General features: G+C 40.0%; 1 protein-coding gene across 18 annotated transcripts in view; it reads right to left on the bottom strand.

Annotated features, from left to right (window-relative positions):
- Nucleotides 1-12,602, bottom strand: part of FTCDNL1 (formiminotransferase cyclodeaminase N-terminal like) — a 175,501-nt gene extending 162,899 nt beyond the window's left edge. For 14 of the 18 annotated variants that reach the window (XR_010839165.1, XR_010839164.1, XR_010839166.1 and 11 more), the window contains exons 1-4: nucleotides 12,523-12,600; nucleotides 10,267-10,393; nucleotides 7,524-7,619; nucleotides 5,616-5,768 (exon numbers count right to left, since the gene is read on the bottom strand). Coding sequence is in view for 12 of the 18 variants with exons in the window: in XM_067026515.1 (XP_066882616.1) it covers nucleotides 5,616-5,768; nucleotides 7,524-7,619; nucleotides 10,267-10,381 (364 nt within the window). In the remaining 6 variants the exon portion in view is untranslated. The other 4 variants (XM_067026510.1, XM_067026519.1, XM_067026514.1 and 1 more) reach the window with 3 other exon arrangements.
- Nucleotides 12,603-22,097: the final 9,495 nt, after the last annotated feature.

Below are 22,097 nucleotides of genomic sequence, written 5' to 3' on the forward strand. Positions count from 1 at the left end.
CAGCAATCCCACTACTGGGCATATACCCTGAGAAAACCATAATTCAAAAAGAGTCATGTACCACAATGTTCACTGCAGCTCTATTTACAATAGCCAGGACATGGAAGCAACCTAAGTGTCCATCGACAAATGAATGGATAAAGAAGATGAGGCACATAGATACAATGGAATATTACTCAGCCATAAAAAGAAACAAAATAGAGTTGTTTGTAGTGAGGTGGATGGACCTAGAGACTGTCATACAGAGTGAAGTAAGTCAGAAAGAGAAAAATAAATACCATATGCTAACACATATATATGGAATCTAAAAAAAAAAAAAAGTGGTTCTAAAGAACCTAGAGGCAGGACAGGGATAAACAGGCAGACGTAGAGGATGTACTTGAGGACACAGGGAGGGGAAAGGGTAAGCTGGGATGAAGTGAGAGAGTGGCATGGACTTATATATACACTACCAAATGTAAAATAGATAGCTAGTGGGAAGCAGCCGCATAGCACAGGGAGATCAGCTCAGTGCTTTGTGACCACGTAGAGTGGTGGGGTAGGGAGGGTGGGAGGGAGATGCAAGAGGGAGGAGATATGGGGATATATGTATATGTATAGCTGATACATTTTGTTATAAAGCAGAAACTAACACACCATTTTAAAGCAATTATACTCCAATAAAGATGTTAAAAAAAAAAAGAAAGAAATATCAATGGAATAACTCAAGAGAACTTCCAGCACTGGGGGACAAGTTTTAAGTATTCAAAGGGCCTACCAGGTATCCAGCATAATGAATGAAAACAGACGTATACAAAGGCACATCACAGAAATTCCAGAACACTAGGAACAAAGTGAAGACCTTACAAGCTTCCAGTGAGAAGTGACAGGTCACATACAAAGATCAGGAATCATAATGGCTTCAAAAGTCTCAATAGCAACATGGAAATGAGAATTGATACATCTTCAAAATAAAGGAAAATTATTTCTAACCTATTATTCTATACCTAGCTAAACTAAAAATTAAGTGTGAAGGTAGAATAATGCCATTTTCAGACATGTAAGTTCTCAAAAATGTACTCGCCCTGCCCCCACCCCACTTTTTTTTTGGAAAGCTAGTAGAGGATATGTTCCACCAAAACAATGACATAAAAGAAGGGGGGAAAAAGAGAAGATATGGGATTCAGGAACCAGGGGATCCAAAATAGAGAAAGATGAAGGGAACACCCAGGATAAAAGTTATGGGAGATGCCATGATGACAGCATCCTCAACAAATTGAGAGTAATTCGTCCTAACTGAACCAGGTCAGAGAGTTCTAGAAGAAAGTTGGGGGGTATTTTTTGGCCACACTGTGCGGCTTGTGGGATCTTAGCTCCCCGACTAGGGATCGAACCCAGGCCCTCAGCAGTGAGATCGCAGAGTCCTAACCACTGGACCACCAGGGAATTCCCCTAAAAGATAGTGGTTTTTTTTGTTTTTTTTTTTTTTAAGAAGATGAAATTTATAGAACAGTCATTACATGGTGTGTTCTATCTGAATGCATGGAGAGATGTCATTAGTGACAGAGTGTGGGGTTAAACCAGTGGTGAGTACATTAAAAAGTAAGCAAAGGGGGCTTCCCTGGTGGCGCAGTAGTTGGAAGTCCACCTGCCAATGCAGGGGACATGGGTTTGTGCCCCAGTCCGGGAAGATCCCACAGGCTGCGGAGTGGCTAGGCCCATGAGCCATGGCTGCTAAGCCTGCACATCCAGAGCCTGTGCTCTGCAACGGGAGAGGCCACAACAGTGAGAGGCCCTCCTACCGCAAAAAAAAAAAGTAAGCAAACAATCAAAAAGATAATGATCAATTGCAGCAAAAAGAAAAAGTTGTACAGAAAGGGTAAAATAATAACATTCTAAATGCTTCATTGTAAATAATGTTTACATAGTTATAATAATGTGGCCACTAAATACTGTTCCAAGATACAACTATATGGTGAGGAGGGAGAATTCCGAAGTAAGTGGGAAGGAAACGTGTGTGTGCCTGCGCGCGCGCGCTGGGGGTGAGGGGTGGGTGAAAGGAAGCTAAATTCTCATCTTCTGCAGTGAGAAGTCAACAGACAATGCCTAAAACTTAAAAAAACAAGAAGTACCAATACAGGTATGATATTCAGATATCTGGATTTGAATCCTAAATAATAAAAGAGTTGAAAGTACTTGGCCCAGGGGAGAAGGAAACTGAAGTGTGTACAGAGTGAGGAGGAAAGGGAAGTTATGTAGGTCTAGAGTTTGGGGAACAAATCCTGTAGATTTGACTTTTAACCATGTTCATGTATTATTTTGATAACAACAAAAAGAAGCAAAGAGAGGAAAGGAAGGAGGAAAGAAGGGAGAGAGGGAAGGATGGAATGGAGAAGGGAAAAAGGGAGGGGGAGAAAAATTTTAGAGACATAATACAGATAAAAATGAAATGGAGCCTAATAGATCAAATGTGGTTTTATAGAAAATGAAAACCAAAGTCCAAAACATTTTTTTAAATTATAAGCTTTAAATAAATATAGACTAGATCTATGTGTCGCCTTTTTTTGCATGGCAGCATCTGTAAGTGAAGACACTTTCATACCACTGCTCATATCCCAACTTCCTATGGAGTCTCCTCATTGTCTCCATTCTCTATTATCTTAGGCCACCATCACCTTTCCAGACTGATCTACCTGCTCCTTGTCCATTCTCTATCATACAAATTAAGTAATCTTTCTAATGTTCAAAGCCAATCATAGACTTTCTTTCTTAAAACTCTTCCAATGGTTTCCACTGCATTTAGGATAAAGTGTGAAACCTTAACCTGACATATAAGACTTCATGACCTCGCCTCTGATTACCTCTGGAGCTTCATTTCTTAACCTTCCCACCCCACCCCATCTCTAAGTTTCAGCCAGCAACACTGCAGTCCTTTCAGGTCCTCAAGCCCAGGCTGCTTCCACCTCTAGGACTCTGCATTGCTGTGCCCTTTATTCTAGAAGTTCTTAAACTAAAATTATATGCAAAATTATGAGTGTGTGTGTCTATGTATGTATACACAAAGGCACATCATAAAAACTTACAAGTGGGCTTCCCTGGTGGCGCAGTGGTTGAGAGTCCGCCTGCCGATGCAGGGGACACGGGTTCGTGCCCTGGTCCGGGAAGATCCCACATGCCGCAGAGCGGCTGGGCCCATGAGCCATGGTCACTGAGCCTGCGCATCCGGAGCCTGTGCTCCGCAACGGGAGAGGCCACAACAGTGAGAGGCCCGCCGTACCAAAAAAAAAAAAAAAAACTTACAAGTGATTTTGACATTATTTATAAGTCCTCTGAACATCAACTTTGGACCTCACTTTAAGAATCCCTTCCTTAAGGAATAAGCAAGCTTCCAGCTGCTATCAAAAAGCTCTAAAATAGGGGCTTCCCTGGTGGTGCAGTAGTTGAGAGTCTGCCTGCCCATGCAGGGGACACGGGTTCGTGCCCCGGTCTGGGAAGATAGCACATGCCGCGGAGCGGCTGGGCCCCGTGAGCCATGGCCGCTGGGCCTGCACGTCAGGAGCCTGTGCTCCACAACGCAAGAGGCCGTGGCAGTGAGGCCAGCGTACCGCAAAAAAAAAAAAAAAAAAAAAACTCTAAAATAGGGCTTCCCTGGTGACGCAGTGGTTGAGAATCTGCCTGCCAATGCAGGGGACATGGGTTCGAGTCCTGATCTGGGAAGATCCCACACGCCGCGTTGCAACTGGGCCCATGAGCCACAACTACTGAGTCTGTGTTTCTGGAGCCTGTGCTCTGCAACAAGAGAGGCCACGACAGTGAGAGGCCCGCGCACCGCGATGAGGAGTGGCCCCTGCTTACTGCAACTAGAGAAAGCCCACGCACCGATACAAAGACCTAACACAGCCAAAAATAAATAAATATTTGTTTTTTAAAAAGCTCTAAAATATATTATCCAGAATTTTTGCATATAAAACATACATGAATTATACATGTCAATATCAACTATCTTCTATGTCACTGGCATGTTCTCCATTGCCCTTCCTCCCAAAGAAAATTAGTTAAATTATTATTTTAACATGGTTTCCCTGACAAGGGGTTACTCTAGTGAAAAACATCCTGTCACTGTTCTGAAAACAGTGAGATCCTAGAACATGAATACTTCTATCTCATATGAATGCCTGAGCATGCTGTTACCAAAAAAACAAAAAAAAAACAAACCAAAAAAAATTGGATGATATTAGACGAACAGCTGTGTAGAAAGGAGAATGTAAAAATAAAAACTGCATGTTGGAGCATCAAAATAGTAACCATGTACAGTATATGACTGGTTTTAATCAGATGAAGATTGAAGCTATTACATTTCAAATCGAATGTTATAAATTAGTTCAAGAATGCAGCTGAGCTCTCATTTAATTAGAAATGTCCATGTTTAAATCATGAGGTACAGTAGCTGCCAATGAAGCAAAAGGGCAAAGGAAGGGAGAAATACTGTGTCCAGACCCTCCTGTTGTCAACTGTCTCCTACTCTGGCCCAACATCTGGGGTGGACTAGTCCTGATGTAATGAAGAACTTCATGTACTAGCTAATTTGAGATTTAATGTAATTGAACATAATTGTTTTGAAGACATTAAAATCATTATTCTGGTCTGGACAATTCTGAACTCTTCATTTTTGTGTGAAATGCATTTTCCCCCATGCTGAATTTTAACTCTTTCTTAGATGAAAAGTAAAGTAAATTTTGGGCCAAGATTTCTCTGGGAAATAATCCATCGATTGTCAGGTCATGTTAAAATGCAGCACATGGAATGAGACACACCTTTGGAAACAAGTCTCATTTCATATTTCTAGTGCTTGATGGAGCTCAGCTAGAGTCCAAATCTACATCCCAAATGTTAGACATTTCCCTATTACCTAAAAATGAGGCACCACCACAGAGGATTTCCGAGGTCATACAGAGAAGTTTGCAATCAACCTAAGGTGGACTTTTCCCCAAAGGTTATGAGTCTCTGCATCTCATAATTAACCAGCTAGACAGTCCAAGCAAAAGGTCTTTCTTTTCTCCCAATTTGCTTAATTCAAAAACATCTCAAGTGACATAGCTGAAATTTTCCAAATTAAACTTACTCATGGGGCTGAAATCAAGCATGTGACAGTTCAGTTCTAAAGAAAATCTTAAGAGCGTTGTGCACAAGGAAAAAAGGAAAAAAAAAAAATCAGAGGAAAAAGGGGTAGGAGTTAACATTTAAGTGGGTTTTCAACCTCATCATTACTCCTGCTCAAGAAAATAGGACACAGATTGGGTGAAACACACCAACGTTCTGCCCAAAGGGTCTAAAGAACTCATTAGAGACTACTGTTGTCTCCTCGTGGTCTATCATGAATTTGTAAGGGACACAATGGTTGATGTGCTGCATCCCACAGCATTTAGTGTTCCACAGCATCACGGGGCAGAAAGTGGAAGGACGAGTCACAATGACACAGTGTGCCACTGCAACCCATGGAAGCTTACTGTTGATACAATTCTTCAAGGTTGACTTCTCCCAGGGAACTGAGGAGTGATTACATTGTCACAAGCTGTTCTGACTCGTAAAAATGGTTTCCATTAAGGAATAACACACTAGTCCAAACTTTCTCTTACTTCTGGCCACAGCTCCACACTCTTCTACTCCAACACCAGAGAGAGGGTAAATGGGAATCAGGTCCACTGCTCCCAGGCAAGGATGGATCCCCTCCTGAACCTCCATATCAATTGACTGAAAGGCCTCCAGGCAGGCAGCCAGAATGGAATTGCCTTAAAAATGTAAAATTGTAAAAAAAAAAAAAAAAAAAAAAATTAAACTTTCAATCGCATCTAAAGAAGTAGTTATATTTATTATTGTCCCACCAGTTGTTTTTCTGTACTATGAATAGAAGATTGTTTTTCCATCCAAAATAAAGAAAAATGAAAGACCCAACATTTCCCCTCTCCCCACCTCCCAAGTGTCATAAAGTTTCACATTTCTTCTTACTCCCCAAAGTGGAGGAAGTATACAAAGTTTATCAGTCTTAAGAAACTTTGTGTTGTATTTTTTTTACAATTGGTTACTTTAAATATTGTCACTTTTATCAGATTAATCTGATAAAATTCCTTGTTATTTTCAGAATATTTTATGAATTTATAATAAAATATACACACAAACATAAATTTTTAAAAGCATTAGTATTTTAGTTTTGCTCTTATAATTAGATTTTTCATTAAATTATTCTATCTAAATACATATTATAGACACCTCAGATTGTTATGTTATTACTCTGAGTTTTTATTCGCAGTGCAGTATGACCATTTGGCAAGAGAGCTAAACAACAAGGAAGATAATCAGTCCTACATCTGCTGGGAACTATCCATCAGCTCTTTGTTTTCCAAACAAATATACTTTTTGAAAAAAGACAATCTGCTAAGTTGAAGTCAAGTTTATTTGAAAATATTTTAGGAATTCCCTGGTGGTGCAGTGGTAAAGAATCCGCCTGCCAATGCAGCAGACACAGGTTCGAGCCCTGGTCTGGGAAGATCCCACATGCCGTGGAGCAACTAAGCCCCTGAGCCACAGCTACTTAGCCTATGCTCTAGAGCCCACGAGCCACAACTACTGATGCCCGCACACGTAGAGCCAGTGCTCTGCAACAAGAGATGCCCGCACACTGCAACAAAGAGTAGCCCCGCTCTCTGCAACTAGAGAAAACGCACACGCAGCAATCAGGATCCAACGCAACCAAAAATAAGTAAATAATTTTTTTTTAAAAAAGAAAATATTTTAAACCCTTTACCAAGCAATACTAAAATAATACAGGTTTTTGTTTAAACAATTATGAACCTTCAAATTCAAGTTGTCCCACTAAACCTTACAACAGAAGACTTGAAACCCATTTCATTTCACCCAGTGGATCAACTCAAGATGTCAGGCTCCCAACCCAAAACACAACTGCTTAGCATGTTTTATTCCATGTCAACTTATCATCAGTGAAATCAAGGCTGACTTCAACACTATTACTTCACAGGTTAAAACCTGAAGATTGGGCTTCCCTGGTGGCGTGGTGGTTGAGAGTCTGCCCGCCAATGCAGGGGACACGGGTTCGTGCCCCGGTCTGGGAAGATCCCATATGCTGTGGAGTGGCTGAGCTGAGCCATGGCTGCTGAGCCTGCACGTCCGGAGCCTGTGCTCCGCAACGGGAGAGGCCACAACAGTGAGAGGCCCGTGTACCACAAGGAAAAAAAAAAAAAAAACCTGAAGATATTTTTCTTAACCACAAAGGATATGTGATCATTTTCAAGGAATGTTATTAAATACTGGACCCCCAAGGTTCATTTTAATGAAGAGGAAATGGGAAATGTTTGAGAGGTACATGTTCAGAAAAATGATGAAATGCAAGTTTGAGGTAGACTCCCTATGTAATGGAGGGGAGTATCCAGATTAACACAGGAAATCAGTGATTAAAGAGCATTCAGGTGTACCTGAAGCTGACCCTTCGCCAAAAGACATATGTAAAACAAAAGAAACTGAAATCTTACCTAACTCAGCAACAGAAGCTGCTATTGTAATGACTGATCTGTTGTACTCTTGATCAGAAAATATGTTGAGCACTGATACCTCAGCATGTTTCTGTCCTATAAAGAAAATAACACATAAATGCAAGAATTTTTTTCTGTGATGAAATCTTAATACTTTATTTCTTCTGATATAATTAAATAGAAATAGTTTAAGACAAACGGGGGTGACCTCTGAAGTGACACTGACTAATCATGAAATTTGTAGACAGTAATGTCCACTTTTTACAGTTCTTCCTATACAAGCAGATGGCTCAGCTCAGATACGAGGCTTTGGTGTCTGTGAGAGAACTTTTCTGGCATTTGCTTCTGAACTTGCCAAAGTTCTCTTAACTCAGTCTAAGACGGTAGCTCTTCTTTCAATCGCCAAATCATATCACTCTAAATTCTGTTCCTTATCACTCTCATCTTCTAGGCCTTGCCAATTTTTCCTTCCAAACCCAGAAATCAAAATCTAACATCTGGAAAAACTAGGATGGGCCAATTAGTGCCTGCAGCAGAGGTTTCTGGGATACATGCACCTGCCTATTAGAAACTGTTCTGACTCCACCATCTCCTTTTCAAAGGCCACCAACAGCCTTCAGATGTTAACGACTTCCAGCCTTCAGCAGCTTGTGACTCACTTGAATGTGTAACCTGAAGGAGAAAGCTGCCATACCCTTGTATGGCAACCACACATAACCTTGTAGTTATTTTTGAAGTTTACAAGCCTGGTTCAGGCTCCTTAAAAGTTCCTCGTATGCCTACAAAAGCAAATTCAGAGTGAAGGACAAATGTTTTCAGACAGTAATTAAACCTTTCACTATGCCATTATACCTTTGTCGCCCTGTCCCCTGGCAGCTTAACAATTAATCTTTTCAGAGGAGAGGAAAAATAAGTTACACGCAGCAACTACAGAGCTTACAGCAGCCCAGCACTATTAATTTTAATAACATGAAAAGATAAATTTATGTCACTCACTTATAGCCCAAATGAGCATCTACAGAGACCTGCCCTGGTGTAGGTCTAAAATTTATAATTTAGCTTTCTTTCCATAAGACCTTTTAGGTTATTTAAATGTTTTCACATTGCTTAATTGGAAAAAATATAGGTGATATAGTTTTATTCCACTCACTTAAAAATAAATGCCTTTAAAGTATTTGTAAAACAGCAGGTCATTTTCTTAACTAGTGCTACCTTCCCTGCATTTTTAAAACTATGAAAGATGGAGTAGGAACACGATCATACAACCTCTTTCTATGTATTTTTTTCAACATACTTAAGCTTTTAGAAGAAATGATTTGATTTGATTTTTTCATTCTAAATATTCTGAAAAGCTTTTATTCTCAGTTTCATATGATTCAATTGAATCAAATGCTGAAAGAATGAAACTCTCTCCTGAAATTTTTTAAGCATGCATATAGAAAAAAAATTACTGCTGGCAGGAGAAGCTGTCAGTATGCACCTCAGCAGAAGTAAATAGTTTGGTATTTGTAATGGAGTGTAATAGCTATAATTCCATTTGAGCTGCTGTCACTAATAAGCTGATAAAAACTGTGAGTTGAGACCCAGGCGTCCATCAGTGTGTGGCTTCCACAAATATCTCTGCCCAGTCACTTAATCACAGAATATGTCTCTGCACATTCACCTAATCCCATTAGATGTACTATCTGACAATGAGGGGCCCAAGCTGGCTCTTACTGCAGAGAGAATGCAAAAGCACATTTGCACACTGACTCCAGAGGAGTTTTCTTATTAGAAATTATCAGGAATTTTCACAGACATTTCCAAAGTTGCAAGACAGTAACTTAAATGTGCTCAGTGTTAGAAACGGGCTCGGGGAAAACACTTCTCTCTCATGAAAAGCAATAACTAAATAAAAAATGACAATCAGAAATTAAAATCGACTGTCTCAAATGCTTTAGGGCTGTGACCCTAGCATTCACCTGTTGCCAAAAAGCTGTTGATTTCAAATAACAAAGTTAAGTGATTGTAAGTCTGTAAATACACTGTGTTCTGTGTATGTGTGAAAGTAAAAACAAATGTCTAGAACTGTACGTCATCACATGAACATTTTAACAGGGTTAAAAAAAGAGAGAGAGAGTAGTATCTCTTATAGTAAATACTGGCCCAGGGAGTAAGGAGACTTGAATTTCAGTCTTCTGAATTGAATGGCACAGTAATCATACACACATCACTTAAATGCAACTGCCTAAGCGTCTTTATGCGGAGAAAATGGAGTAGAAATATTAATGCTGCAATGACAGCATGGGCTTTGGCGGTAGGAGTGCTTTTGAAGAATACTTGGTATTTGGTAAGTTTATTTTTTACTTAATCTGCTGAATAAAAAGCACAATATACAATTATGCTCGTTCTATTAATGATCATATAAATGGCCCATAAGGGAAACATTAAACCTTTATGTAAATATATCCTCCTCAGGAGCCTGCCAATATCCTGAGTAATGTGCATTTCAGACACTCTCTCCAATGTGAAGAAATATGCTGTGGATTGTATGCAGGCGTTTGGAGAAGAGCATATGTGCACATCTGAATAAATCGTCTATCTCAGTAGCCTGGAGTCCTGCAAAAGCTATAACAGCCCAAGAACAAGGGGGGAAATTCAGGAAGAAAGAAGAAGAGTGTTCTATAGACATTGTTAGCAGAGTACAAAAATTACTGTATTATCAAAACACTACATATTCACTTCAATTGCCTGTTGTTCCTACCATTTTTTTCAAGAAGAGCTGCTTTCGCTATGTTCTCAACAATGTATTTTCTTCTGGCTTCTGAAATGTTTAATAAACAGACAGCCAAACGGAGCCCCAGTCTGGAAGAAGACATGGTAATTTTCTTCTAGAATAGGAGAAAAATAAGCCTTCATTTTGGTTTCTACAGTTCATTCATATTTTCATGTTCATTAAACTTTTTAAAAAAATCATAGCTTTTTGGAAACCAGGCAGTCATAATATGAATACTTCACTATTTCATTCCTCAGTAACACCTAAAGGATAAAATCCTCAGATTGACTCAACCAGGAAACCATGTATATGTGGTCATGCACATATGAACATATATGAAGATAGTAACAACACTAGAAAATATCCATCAAGTTACTCAGTCTGAATTCTGTCCTGTGAAACTTCTTCATTGAAGTATGTTACTCCCTTTAAGAATTGTCTTCCACAGTTTAATCCTGTTTTCAAAGAGGCATGATACTTTTGTTAAAGGAGATTACTGGGGAAATGCAGAAAAGAGAAATGAGGCAGATTACTTAATATGCTGATTCTTACAAAAACTATTCTGACAGAGAGAAAGGGTATCTCTACAGGCCATGCCATGGGCAGTATATGAACTAACAAAAGGGACTCATTTGGGGGCTTTAAATGACAACTATATGACTAAGTTTCTCTTGTACTTTGCTCTCCATAGTCCCTATCAGCTTAAAATCTTGTTTCACAGGACTCTGTACCTTGAACTGAAAGCTGACGTGGACTACTCTGAGATGTTATTCAATAATCAGCCAAAAATGTGACTGATTTTGTTGAAAATGGAATGATTCCACACAAGCTTTAGTGGTTGCTTTGATTCTCCTTAGTACTCTAGAATGGCATTTTCAACTAGTTATCTTTCTATACCCCAAATGATACTATGACCTAAAGAAATTGCAATATCTCAGAACAAAAAGAAAATAATTCCCCTTTTTAAGATCGGGCCATCATATTTGGGCCTCTTTTGAACATAGCTAAAAGTGAATGTGGCCCTCATGAACTCGATCAGCAAATATTTGATGAGGGTCATTTTGTGCCACATACTGTTCTCCGTGGGGAGATACTGCAGGGAACGGTGTCCAGCTCTGAGACACACGTTAAGCTCGTAAATTTAAGCTAACATGCTGTGGTGCCATTAACAGTGTTCTCCATGCATAAATCCACTGGCTTCTGTTCACTAGGATTGTTCGTTGGCCTGATCACTTTAACCTAAGAGGGGATACAGGGCTTCATGGTCAGTTCAGGTTTTCATTTCGTGACCATCATCTCATGATTGAAAATTCATAAAAAATACGGTCATTAGGATTTTGTAGACATTAATAACACTGTTGTAATAAAGCAGCTCAGACATCTCTCGTTTTTATGTAAACAAAAAATTGCTTTACACAAGGGGTGTGGGCGTCTTCTGGCTTTCATTTGTTTTCAGTGTGTTTATGTAGCTTAATTGTCTCATCAGGCACTTTCCCAACATAATTATGCTTTTTAACAAATGGTGTTTATGGCAACCCCTAACAGTGCAAAAGAAAGGATTAGTTTTATCCTCTCATTGCACATTTTTATTCCCTGTGGACAGCTAAATCACACAAAGATGGTGTTAGAAAAATCCACCTTCACTGCAAAAGCTGAAACTAGGAGCAATATCAAGCTTTTGGCAAGCAGTCAGGCTTGTTAGTAAAAAGGGGAAGTCTTTCTCTCCCTCCGCCTCTAAGAATGTGACCCCGAGCAAGACCCCATACACTCTGTGGTTTGAAGGAGTGTGATCCTACTCCTCCCACCACTTCGATCACCTTTGGGATTACTTCCGGCGAGAGACCTAAAACCTGCCTCCCCCGGGGGAACCGGCTGGGACCCTGAGAAGCTGAGCAGTTCGCGAGGGCTCTGCCACATCACCTGTGTCCTGCGCACGCACCACCGCCGGCACTTTTAGGGCGGCAGAGGCTCGCTGAGGAGGCCGTAGTGCGAGGTCTGGGGCAGACACCGTCGCTGGGACCCCCTGCGCGGTCCCGCCCAGGTTCTGGTGTGGAGTGGCCCAGAGCCACGTGGGCCGAAGGGTAACCCGAGGGACTCGCCGAGGGCCCCGGGAGACTCCAGCCAGGGGTATCAGCGTCCGCGGGCGGCGGGCCCCGGAGCGAAGGGCGGCCGGCGGCAGCGCTGCCCCAGGCCCGCCTCGAACCTGCGACCACGCCGGCTACTCCGCGGTTTGGGGGAACCCACCTGCTGGCGCGGAGGGCGGCGGAGTAGGACTGCGCCGAGCCGGAGTCGCCGCGCGTGACCAGCGCGCAGCTTCCGTCGCTGGCCCCGCCTCCCGGGCGCCCGGGCGCGCTCCAGCCCCGCCGCCCGCCGGCTCGGCTCTGCAGCTCCCTCCCTGACCCCACCCGACCCCACCGGCCCCGACCGCGTGCCGGCGTCCCGGAGGGCTTAACGTTCTCTCTAGAAGTGCTTTCCCGCCCCACCTGCTTTAACCTGTAACTCTCCACAATTCTCTCGTAAATGAGTGACTTTTTAAAAGGGCATTAGAATCTAATGGTGAGGTCATTACCCACCGATCCTACACCAGCAGGGGGCTCTTTTCTCCGGTTTACACACAAACGCATCTTTAATAAATTCCCTTCTGAGAAATACTGCCCGCGAGCGATTGCGAATATGATCTGGACACACCCCAAGACAAAAGCATATACCCATTTAGTCTAAGTTACAGCGAGTAGGAACCAGGCATTAAGCATTTCCCTTTTTTTTAGGCCAGTGAACCTTGAGAATACATTTCTCTTCCAAAAAATCAGGACCTGCTTTTTTTTTTTTTAATGTAACAAGGATTAAATGTCACCATTTTGATCCAGTTTCGTTCCTGAAGTGAAATAATCACTAAATAACTACTTTGGCGGAATAAATTAATTTTTAAATCTATTTTTTTATTTTCTAATTATACTTTTTAAACACAGATTTGAGGAAATTAACATTTATGTGGACATTTGGTTTCTAGCCTAATGTGGCATAAAAATAAGTAACATAATGAGTGTTAAAAAAAATCAGGTTCATGATGCTTCTCACATCATCATCATTGTACTTAGATGTCACAACAGTATTATGTGCGATTGTGTCAGATCCAGCCTTCTCCATCTCGGAGTGTTGGCAGGTAGGAGGGTTGTTGGCAAGAGGAGGGGTGTTAACCTCAGGATCCTGGATCCATTCCAAGGCTGGTAATTACATTCTGCCAGCCAGAATTCATCCCATAATTTTAATTGGATAAATCCTTTCTGGCCTAAGCTACTGCTATGCCTGTCAAACTGTTGCCACATTTCACCCCAGAGGTGTCTGTGTTTTAGTTGCAAGAATCAGTCCCTTTGAGGTTGGTTTATCAGTTTAAATCCTCAAAATGCTTTGGGACCCTAAGGAATTAAATATATATTTAGGGTTTTTTTCTATTGACTTTGCATAGAAATGCATAAAATAGATTTATACTCATGTTAATGCCTAAAACCCAATACCCATCTAATGTCAGCAGATAATTTTGAGAGCTCTTTAACCAGATCAACCTCCCCAACTTTCTCTTCTCTCAAGAAATTTTATTGCCTATAGCTTTAACTTCCAATTTCCAAAAAGTTCTGCAGTATCCAAAGTTTTTTTCCATGGAAGACAATGGAAATGAAGCCCCTGTATTTCACCTTTCCAACAATCCTATGATGAGATGACTTGCTAAAACGAAAGACAGAGTAGTAACATTACACCTAGTCTTATCATATCCCTCCAGAGAAAACCACGTGACACCTAAGGGGCTTCATGGTTCTAGCTGTAGCACCTGCCAGGACTAAATCTTCCTCCCTGCATCTCCTAATCCTCTTTGTGAGAACCACTCTCTCTTCCAGGGCTGCTGGGGCATCAAGTAAGATAATGCTTCTGAAAGCATCAACACAGAGGAGTTACTCAGTAAACTTTAGTCCCTTTCTCCACTCTACTGATGTCAAACACAAATGGAGAGGAAGCAGGGCCCCAGGGTTCTTTTGGAAGGGGGGGCAGCATCTGCCCCTGCCTGAAGACTGTAAGCATATCTTTTTTTAAAAGACAAGGAGACAGATACCAGCAAGGCTGATGAGAAGTTTAGCAATGAGATTGGAAGTATTATTTTGATCTCTTCAAGAATGGAAAAGTACTCTTGGTGTTAGTTTAGCTCTATCACATGTAATCCTGCCCATTTCATGCTTTAAAAGAGTTTATGTCACATTTACAATGTATGTATATCAAGCCTCTCATTTTTATGTAACTTAGCATGCTTTGGAAGGATTTTTTCGTACTTTTTGGGTGAACGTGTTACTCTGACTCCTCATGTCTCCTGCTAATAAATCCACATTCAGGGCACTAGTTCTTTTGTTCATCATGGATCCTGTCCAGAAACAAATAAGTACTAGAAAAGAGAACAGCTACAAGTCCCAGTGTCAGTTCCACCAATGACAACTGCTTCCTAACACTCCCATAGCTTCCCTATGAGACAAAGAGGACACTTTCCTGTACTCTTCATTTTCAGTTTTGCAAGCAGGGAGAACGTAGCTCTTGTAAAAGCCTTCCCTGGCCCATCAGAGTCGAGGTGGGTAAAAGGGAGAGACTATGCTCTAGTGTGGCTCCATAGATCTACTTGAACGCAGAGCCCAGTACTGCTTGAGGGAGACAGGACTAGGGTGCGCGAGGGAGGCGTTCAGCTTGGGCACAAAATATAAGTGGGTGCCAAAAAATTCGGTAATGCAATATTGTAAGAAGTCAAAATTAATACAAAATAAGAAATCAGTGCTAAACAAAATATCAAAATTTTAGGTGAAGCAGGACCCTACCCTGCGCTTGCTGACTCACTCACGCTCACCTCACCCTGATCCCTGCCCTGTGGCTGTGTTCCCCTTCATGCCAGCATGTTTCTGATTTGTAGGGCTGGGCGGAAACTGTGCCTCTCTGCCTTGCCTGCATCCTCTCTTCTGGCCCCCCAAATGGGCAACAAAACCAAAAATATCAAGGGTAGAAATTTCCAGGCTAGCGGATACATATTATTTACAGTTTGTTCAAGAGTTTCATATATAGGAGACTCAGCCAACTTATCACAAAAGAAGGCAAGCCCTTATTAGAACAAGCAAAAGAATCAACTTTACTAACTTAATCCATTTCACTACCGACTTACCTGATGCATTTCAGAATACGGTAATTAGAAAGCTTCCTACTGTGCTGTGGAATTTTGAAATACTGTTTTAAAGAACATTTTAATTAATACAATGAATCTTTTTTCTCTTTTCATATTCTAGCATTTATCTGTGTTCAGGGAAATACGAGTAGAGAATTTCCCTTAGAAAGACAGAAGTGTAGGGAATTCCGTGGTGGTCCAGTGGTTACGACACCAAGCTTCCACTGCAGGGAGCACGGGCTCTATTCCTGCGGGGGCGAGGGGGGCAGGGTTAAGACCCCAAGCTGGGCAGCACAGCCAAAAAAAAAAAAAAAAGAAAAAAAAAGACAGAAGTCTAATTCCTTGTGCAATTTTTCTAAGATTACACTTTCACCATATTTTTACACTATGTCAGATTTCATTCTGCCTTCTTCCCTCCTCATGGAACGAGAAGATTTTGTTTCTTCTTCCACATAAATGTGGTCTGATAAATGAAGAATTAAAAAAGAGTGACTTTAGTTGTCATTCTAGGCCAAGTTAAGTGCAGAAGTGGTTTTAATTGCTTGTGAGTAATAAATTATTTGAATCATGTAACATTATGAAACGTGTTCTATTAGTCATTTTCTAAAATAGCCAATGGGTTTCACTGCTGCCTTATTTAGTTTGGAGTGGAGGAAGCTATGCTATTCATTTATTTTATTTTATTTTTATTTATTTATTTTTTTAAGCAGAAACTAACACACCATTGTAAAGCAATTATACTCCAATAAAGATGTTTAAAAATAAATAAATAAATACTTTATTTAAGCTGACAACTACTAAATAAACATCTCTAGACCAGATTTCTTCCTGTACTACAAACCCATCTATCCAAATCTCCACCTGCATAGAAAATGTCTCAAACTTAACATTTCTAAAACCAAGCCCCTGAGCTCTTGTTTCCCATAAAACCTGATTCTTCCAGAGTCTACCTCATCTCAATTAATGCCAACTCCATTCTTTAAGATACTCACCCAAAAAACTCCCATTTATTTTAAGTGAAGAAAAGGAGTTTGATATCCAAAGTTACAGCAACCAACAGAAATAACTCCATTGCCCTTACATCTTTGCCTTAATTATGGGAAATGGATCTCTAGCCACTTTTGTCTTAATGAAGGGGGGAAAAAACCAGCAAAATTCCCAGAATTAACAAGTTTTCATGCTAATATTTGGGAAATGTCTTTCCCTTTACACAATATGGACTGGATTCTTCCTCTCTAGTTAGCTGATCTCTTTATTTTTCTTTATCATGAAAAACCAGTAGAGTACAATGTAAGCACAGTTATATAGCTTAAATTGGAATCACTGGTTATGCATTCTGTTCCTTCACAGCCAGAATATCTCATGTAACTGGCCAAAAAAGTAAGTCTATGATCCATTCACCCCTTAATTCATTCCTTTCCTTTTCCGCCTTCCCTGTGGTCATTCCATTGTGCATTCCTTTATTATGGAGGCTAGGTGTTGAATGGAATAAAGTGTCTCCCAGAGCCTCTCTCCAAAGCTGCTTTTTGGTTTTTTTATACCTATTAGTTATATTGCAGATGAAGAGCAATCCCTAAAATAGACTGAGTTTTTGCTGAAAATGTGTCTTAATTTATGGGACTACATTAAGATTATTTCTAAAACTATTATAATTCACAAAATGTATCTTATTATTTCCAGAAAAATGCTGAGAATGTTTAGAAACGCTGTCCCCTAAGTAACGTGAATTTTTGTTGCATTGTGAGGTTTAATCAATAAATATTTACTTAAGAATTCCAGGGCTTCCCTGGTGGCGCAGTGGTTAAGAATCTGCCTACCAATGCAGGGGACACAGGTTTGAGCCCTGGGCCGGGAAGATCCCACATGCCACGGAGCAACTAAGCCCATGCTCCACGACTACTGAGCCTGCGCTCTAGAGCCTGTGAGCCACAACTACTGAGCCCACATGCCACAACTACTGAAGCCTGCGTGCCTAGAGACCATACTCCACAACAAGAGAAGCCCACACACCGCAACGAAGAGTAGCCCCCGCTCGCCGCAGCTAGAGAAAAGCCCGTGCACAACGAAGACCCAATGCAGCCAAAAAAACAACAACAAAAAATCCAACTGGGGGTGATGACTGCCAACTTTTATTAAGAAAAATGACACATCTTGTGACAGTCCAGTAGTGTCCAGTCATGCTCTATTTACTTGTAGGCACTTCTGTGCTACTGTTCTTTAATGTCCTATGTATGTATATCTAAATGAATGTCAACTTTTACTGACATCAAGAGGGTAATCTCCCATATGCACAGGAATCAGAGACCCTGAACAGAAGCACCCTGTGATGTCTGCATGCCCTAATTCCCATGTGTCATCCCTTGCTTTGAAAAGGACCCCTTCTGGGGGCTTCCCTGGTGGTGCAGTGGTTGAGAGTCCGCCTGCCGATGCAGGGGACACGGGTTCGTGCCCTGGTCCGGGAAGATCCCACATGCCGCGGAGCAGCTAGGCCCATGAGCCATGGCCACTGAGCCTGCGCGTCCAGAGCCTGTGCTTCACAACGGGAGAGGCCACAACAGTGAGAGGCCCGCATACCGCAAAAAAAAAAATAAAAGAAAAAGAAATAAAAAAAAGAAAAGGACCCCTTCTGTAGAGAACCAGTTCTCCTGTTCTTGGGCAGATCTCCAAGGTGTGTCTCTGCAGGACATTCAAACTGAAGGTTCGAATTAAGGTTTTCCTGCTGATCTGTTTGTCTTTTACTGTATATCTCGGTATAAGAAGGGATTTAACTTTTTAAAATTGTGTCTTTTCATTACATTTAAATAGAAAATGTCTAATTTCATAGGAAGAAGTAGAAAAGTTAAATTTGGGGGTTCTGTTGTTTTTAATGTTTTCTTTATCCTACCTTGTGTCTCTCAGTTATTACTGACAGCTTTTACTTGAAGTTCTATGTTTTTGAAAAAGATTTGAAAATAAAAATTCATAGAACCTCAGGTCAGAAGGGACCTTAGAAATCATCTGGCACCTTCTTGTAATGTTTGTTCAAACAATATTGGATCTGGAACAAATAGGCAGTAGAGGTGGAAGCAGAGTTTACGATGAAGTGGGGTTAGGGGTGGGCACTGGGGATGTCCCTGCAGTCCTACACTTTGCCCCCATTACTGCTTCTTCCAAGGCTCCTCTCTGAATGCTAAGGTGCCTTTGAAAACCACTGACTATTTCAACTACTTTTGTGGGGCTTGAAACCCTTTTTGTAACATTATACAAAGTTCTCATATTTTGAAGATTAACCTTCTATCTTGAGTCGAGTCCATGACGCTGTCTCAAAACACAAGCACTGTGGAAAATCCACACTGCCTTTTTTTTTTAATTTATGTATTTTATTTATTTATTTTTGGCTGCGTTGGGTCTTCATTGCTGTGCGTGGGCTTCTCACTGTGGTGGCTTCTCTTGTTGCGGAGCACAGGTTCCAGGCACGTGGGCTCAGTAGTTGTGGCACACGGGCTCAGTAGTTGTGGCTCCCGGGCTCTAGAGTGCAGGCTCAGTAGTTGTGGTGCACAGGCTTAACTGCTCTGCAGCATGTGGGATCTTCCCGGACCAGGGCTCGAACCTGTGTCCCCTGCATTGGCAGGAGGATTCTTAACCACTGCATCACCAGGGACGTCCCAAACTGCTTTTTAAATTATTGGATTGGTTTTAATAGTAATTTCTGTGGAGGAAAATAAATACGAATGGATATTCAAATCTGAAATCATTCATCAAGGGTTTTAATTAATACTTGTGGAAATGTTGTACAGAAACCAGAAGGATAAAGATTTGGGGGAAGAAGAAGAAACGGATTCAAGAAGATGCAATCAAATAGAGTAGACAATTATGGTCAGACAACAGGCAAGAATAATTTCGGCTTGGTTACTGTATCACTAACCAGTTCAGAAGACTGTAATACAGCCCTGACCTTCTCAGTGCCTCTGTCACTTTTGACATCAGTATTTTCATTTCTATATTTGGGGCAAAAGGATGGCAGTGTTCCTCAAAGGAGATTTTTGTATTTTATTTAGATATGGGGCCCATTTTTCTTTTTTGCACACCCCCATCCAATTTTTTTTCTTTTATTTCATGTTATGCCATTTGATCAATGGGCTTAAATTCTGAATGACAACAGAACTGGTCTGTAGTAGCGGTCTCAGCTACCCATATTTTAAAGCTGAATTTATATTACAAGTGTTAAAATATTAAATGAAAAATATGTAATGAAAATACCTTTTGTAAATCAAAATCAAATATCCACTTGATCGCTACTAATTTACTCAAGTAAAATTCGAACAATTGTTAAACTTTGAGTTTTCTTCATTTGTCAATGTAAGACATAAAAGACCCCAATGTTTTTTACGGCAACATGGATGGACCTAGAGATTATCATACTAATTGAAGTAAGTCAGACAGAGAAAGACAAATATCATATGATATCATTATATGTGGAATCTAAAAAAAAATGGTACAAATGAACTTATTTACAGAACAGAAACAGACTCACAGACATAGAAAACAAACTTATGGTTACCAAAGGGAAAAGGTGGGGGGAGAGAGAAATTAAGAATTTGGGAGTAACATGTACACACTACTATGTATAAAATAGATAAACAACAAGGACCTACTGTATATAGCACAGGGAACTATACTCAATATTTTGTAATAACCTATATGGGAAAAGAATCTGAAAAAGAATATACATATATATTCTTTTGTATATATTTTAAACATGTATAAAAAAACTGAATCACTGCTTGTACACCTGAAACTAACACAACATTGTAAATCAACTATACTTCAATGAAAAAATAAATTTAAAAAAGACCACAATACATTTTTGAAGTAATTATTCAAATTGTAAAACATATGTTAAACTACTCCAATCTAATTAGATTATCTAAAACTTATTGATAAAAGCACAAATAATAGAGAAGGTTGTGTGTGGAAAAGATATTTTAAAAATTTATCCTGGGTCAACCTAAAGTAGTTACTGATGTAGGAATAAACCAATCAGAAGACTGTATATTCTGTAAGATAGCTTGATCTTCTCAAGTATGTCCAGACTTAAAATGAACACCAAATATATTAATAGGAATATATTATATTTTGTTCATTATAATGAAAGTAAATATGTGATAATACAAATTTTGTGCATGAAAAAAGACATTTTCTTCATAGATATTGTGATATTTATTGATGGTTATAATGTAAATCAAAGAATATACAGTATTTAATATTTCTAATGGATCGGCTTTACAATTATAAAACATTGTTTTAAAGCTAAAAGGAAACCTGAAAAATATCTCATCAAACACTCTAAGGGTGTGAAACTAAAAAGTTTAAGTGATTGCCACATGTCCAATATCACTCTTCTGTTTTAAAAAATCAATGCCTGGAAGGTGGAATCCAAGGCCCTTCTCAGTGGGGCCCCATCTGCTTTTTCTCCTTTCCTTTCCCTAACCCTCCTCCTCAGTCTAATCTCATGCTGCAACAGTATACTGCTCACCCAACACAATTTAAACTACTATATGTCTCTGGCTTTGCTTGTGCTTTGCTCAAAATTTTATTCTATGACCACCCTCCACCCACCTAATAAACAATCTCCACCTCTATGACGCCTTCCTGAATTCTGTCCTCTTCTCCAAAATTAATCATACTCTTCTGTGTTCTCAGAACGTCTTACTACTGAAACACTGATCCCATTTAAGTGTCCCTTTTCCCTGTTGGACTGAACAGGAATAAAGTAGTTCTTGTCTTTTTAATCCCTAGAGTTTAGTCCAGTCTTGAATCATAGACATTTTATAAAAATTTGTAGAAGAGATGAACTAACTGACTGATGGGTAGATAAGTATACACATAAGTGAATAAATGCATGAACTAATTAATGAATGAACAGACAAACCAACAAAGGAGTGAACAGATAGGTCAAGTTTTTTCATCTTAGCTCTATCGATATTTAGTGGAGGCTAATTCTTTGTTGTGGAGGCTGTCATGTGCATTGTAGGATATTTAGCAGCATCCCTGGCCCCTCCCCACTAGATGCCAATAGCAGCAACCTTCCCCCCCAAAATTGTGACCATCAAAAATGCCTCCATATATATATGTATATGTATAACTGATTCACTTTGTTGTAAAGCAGAAACTTACACACCATTGTAGAGAAATTATACTCCAATAAAGTTGTTTAAAGAAAAAAAAAATGCCTCCAGCCATGGCCAAATGTCCCCAGGGGTAAAACTGCCCTTGGTTAGGAACAGCAGGTATAGACGGAATGATGGCTGGAGGCAGCAATTCAGGTGGAGGGCAGAGATTAGAACTCTGGTCTCTGTTTCAGTCAGTACTTTTCATATTAAGACTTAGTGAGATCCAAGTTCAAGTCTCAGTCTTCTCACAATATATTCTTAAAACTTGAGATCAATAACAGAGTTAACAGAAGTATAATTTATGGGATAAATTATTAGAAAGCAACATTAGGAGTAAAGGTATGCCTTCCTTATATCAACGAATCTGGTTTACATTGCTTTTTTAAAAATAGCATCTATCTATACTGGATGTTATTAAATGCTACTTATTTGGTCCTGCCTAAAAATTGCACCTAGAAGGCATATGGTTTTTAAAATTT

This window comes from Kogia breviceps, chromosome 2 (genome assembly GCF_026419965.1).
Source record: "Kogia breviceps isolate mKogBre1 chromosome 2, mKogBre1 haplotype 1, whole genome shotgun sequence".
NCBI classification, from domain to species: domain Eukaryota; kingdom Metazoa; phylum Chordata; class Mammalia; order Artiodactyla; family Physeteridae; genus Kogia; species Kogia breviceps.